The sequence below is a fragment of the Penaeus monodon genome, chromosome 27 (genome assembly GCF_015228065.2).
Source record: "Penaeus monodon isolate SGIC_2016 chromosome 27, NSTDA_Pmon_1, whole genome shotgun sequence".
NCBI classification, from domain to species: Eukaryota; Metazoa; Arthropoda; class Malacostraca; order Decapoda; family Penaeidae; genus Penaeus; species Penaeus monodon.
The window spans coordinates 38,434,663-38,436,629 of NC_051412.1; the positions used below are offsets into that span (position 1 = coordinate 38,434,663).

The 1,967-nt window shown below is 43.5% G+C and overlaps 1 protein-coding gene across 1 annotated transcript in view; it reads left to right on the plus strand.

The window, feature by feature from the left end:
* Positions 1 to 1,967, plus strand: part of LOC119590843 — a gene marked incomplete at its 5' end in the record, with an annotated part of 11,033 nt that overhangs the window by 4,722 nt on the left and 4,344 nt on the right. The window contains 1 exon segment of the mRNA XM_037939600.1: positions 1 to 1,967. Coding sequence (XP_037795528.1) covers positions 1 to 1,967 — 1,967 coding nt within the window.

A 1,967-nucleotide genomic window follows, 5' to 3' on the forward strand; every position in this document is an offset into this window, starting at 1 on the left:
AATGTTTCTTTACCAGAGTCTCTAGTAATGCCAACTAGCCAATCAACCATAGTGCAGTCACCTGCATTTAGCTTAATGTCCAGTTTATCTTCTGTACCACAACTTATTACAACTACAGCAACAAAATCTTCTGTAGTAAGTACCTCTCATTCATCATCCATATCAAATGTAGAGACTGATTTTGTCTCTGCATCCAGTCAACCATTTTCAACTGTGATAACTAGTAAGCATCCTGTTGAATCTATAAAGAATCAGTCTTCAAACATAACATTAGGAAAAGAACATTGTATTGGCCCTCCCTTGTTTTTATCATCTACTCCTTCAGCTACTGCTAGTAAGCTAGATCTGTCTCTCCCACACCCATTAAGGCTGTTATCATCTACTCATACCAGCATACCGTCTACCACCAATGGCCCTCTTGATAACGTTTCCCTTCCTGTTACCCTGTTCACTTCCAACTCTTATAAGAGAAACAGCAGTATTACGCAAAGCCCTCCAATTTTATCTCATTCTCCACTCTCTCACTTGCCTGCAGTCTCCTCCCTTGCACAAACGGCCATGCCTCCATCTACAACTGGCAGCATATTTAGCACCAGTGGGACACAAACTCTTTTCCCATCAAAGCTGATTCTCCTTGCAGAAAATGAGGACACGAATGCTCATCTGTCTAAACCCTCAACAAGTGAGCAACTGTTATGTAAGGATTCTAATTCAGAGATACCAGCAGTATCAGGAAACATAGAAGGCATAAGTTCCGTATCTTTAATGGATCTGACCTTACCCACAAGTCAGGAAGATGTGCAGGTTTCAGTCCACTCAAAAGTAAAATCGGCAGAGACTGAAAAGCCTCATAGAAATGATCAGAACTTTTCTTTAAAGACTGTGAACTCAAACCCTGCTTCATCAGTACCCTCCACCACAACAACAACCTCTGAGGTTGAGAAAATGCAAAAGTCAAGCCAGCCAAAACAAGCACCAACAGCTGACTTCCCAGTGAATAACAACAACAAAATTAGTCCTGTTGACCTTACTCCACTTTCTGCTGCTGCAACCTCTCAGCCTGTACCTGCAGTTTCAACCACTCAACCAATTTCTTCTGATACAACCTCCGTACCAGTAGCATCGCAGACCCCCATTCAAAGTCAGAGTTTGTCTGCACATGCTAATGAACCTCGGCCCAAAGCGAGTGACAAATCACAAAGAATAAGTGATGACACTGCAGTTTCTCAGCACCACCATCATAAATTGAGTGCTATATCTGCTTCTTCCTCTTCATCAGTACCTAGAGTGAGCAAGCCAAGTTCAACAAGAGACCATAGAGAGGGACATGAGGGCACAGCGACACAGATGCCTGGTGCACATAAAATAGTTCAAGACAGAGACAAAATACCTTGTGTTTCAGTTCAAGAAATAGAAGAAAGACCTCAGTTAAAATCCAAGTCTGAGGATAAATCTGACGGTGGAGTGTCCAGATTATCAGACTCTCAACAGTACATATGTATTGAAGTAAGCAAATGTAGTGATAATGTACGACAAATGGAAAATGATAGACAGTCAGAACACGCACCGACAAGGGAGCAGAGTAGCAAGAAAGCTAGTGTATCGGCAATGAGTCTCATACACATCGGTCGACAGGAAAAGCAACAGCACACTTCTTCACATTTAGTCGACATCTCCCATTCCCGACCAGTAGCCACTCAGGAGGCACCACTCAATCGCTCTGCAGATACTCTCACGGTTCCCTCTTCTTTAGTTCCCCCTTCCCTCCCTTCTTCTTCCTCTATCCACAGAGTGACACACCACCAGTCATCCACCAAAGATCAGCAACAGAGTCCTCAGATATCCAGTAATGGTGTGCACAACTCTCAAAGGAAAACAGATCATATCGTCACCAGTCCCCAGCCTGAAAAATTGGTCCAGCAAGTTCAGCACATGCCCACACCTAAGTCTCACCCAGCTCAGCAACT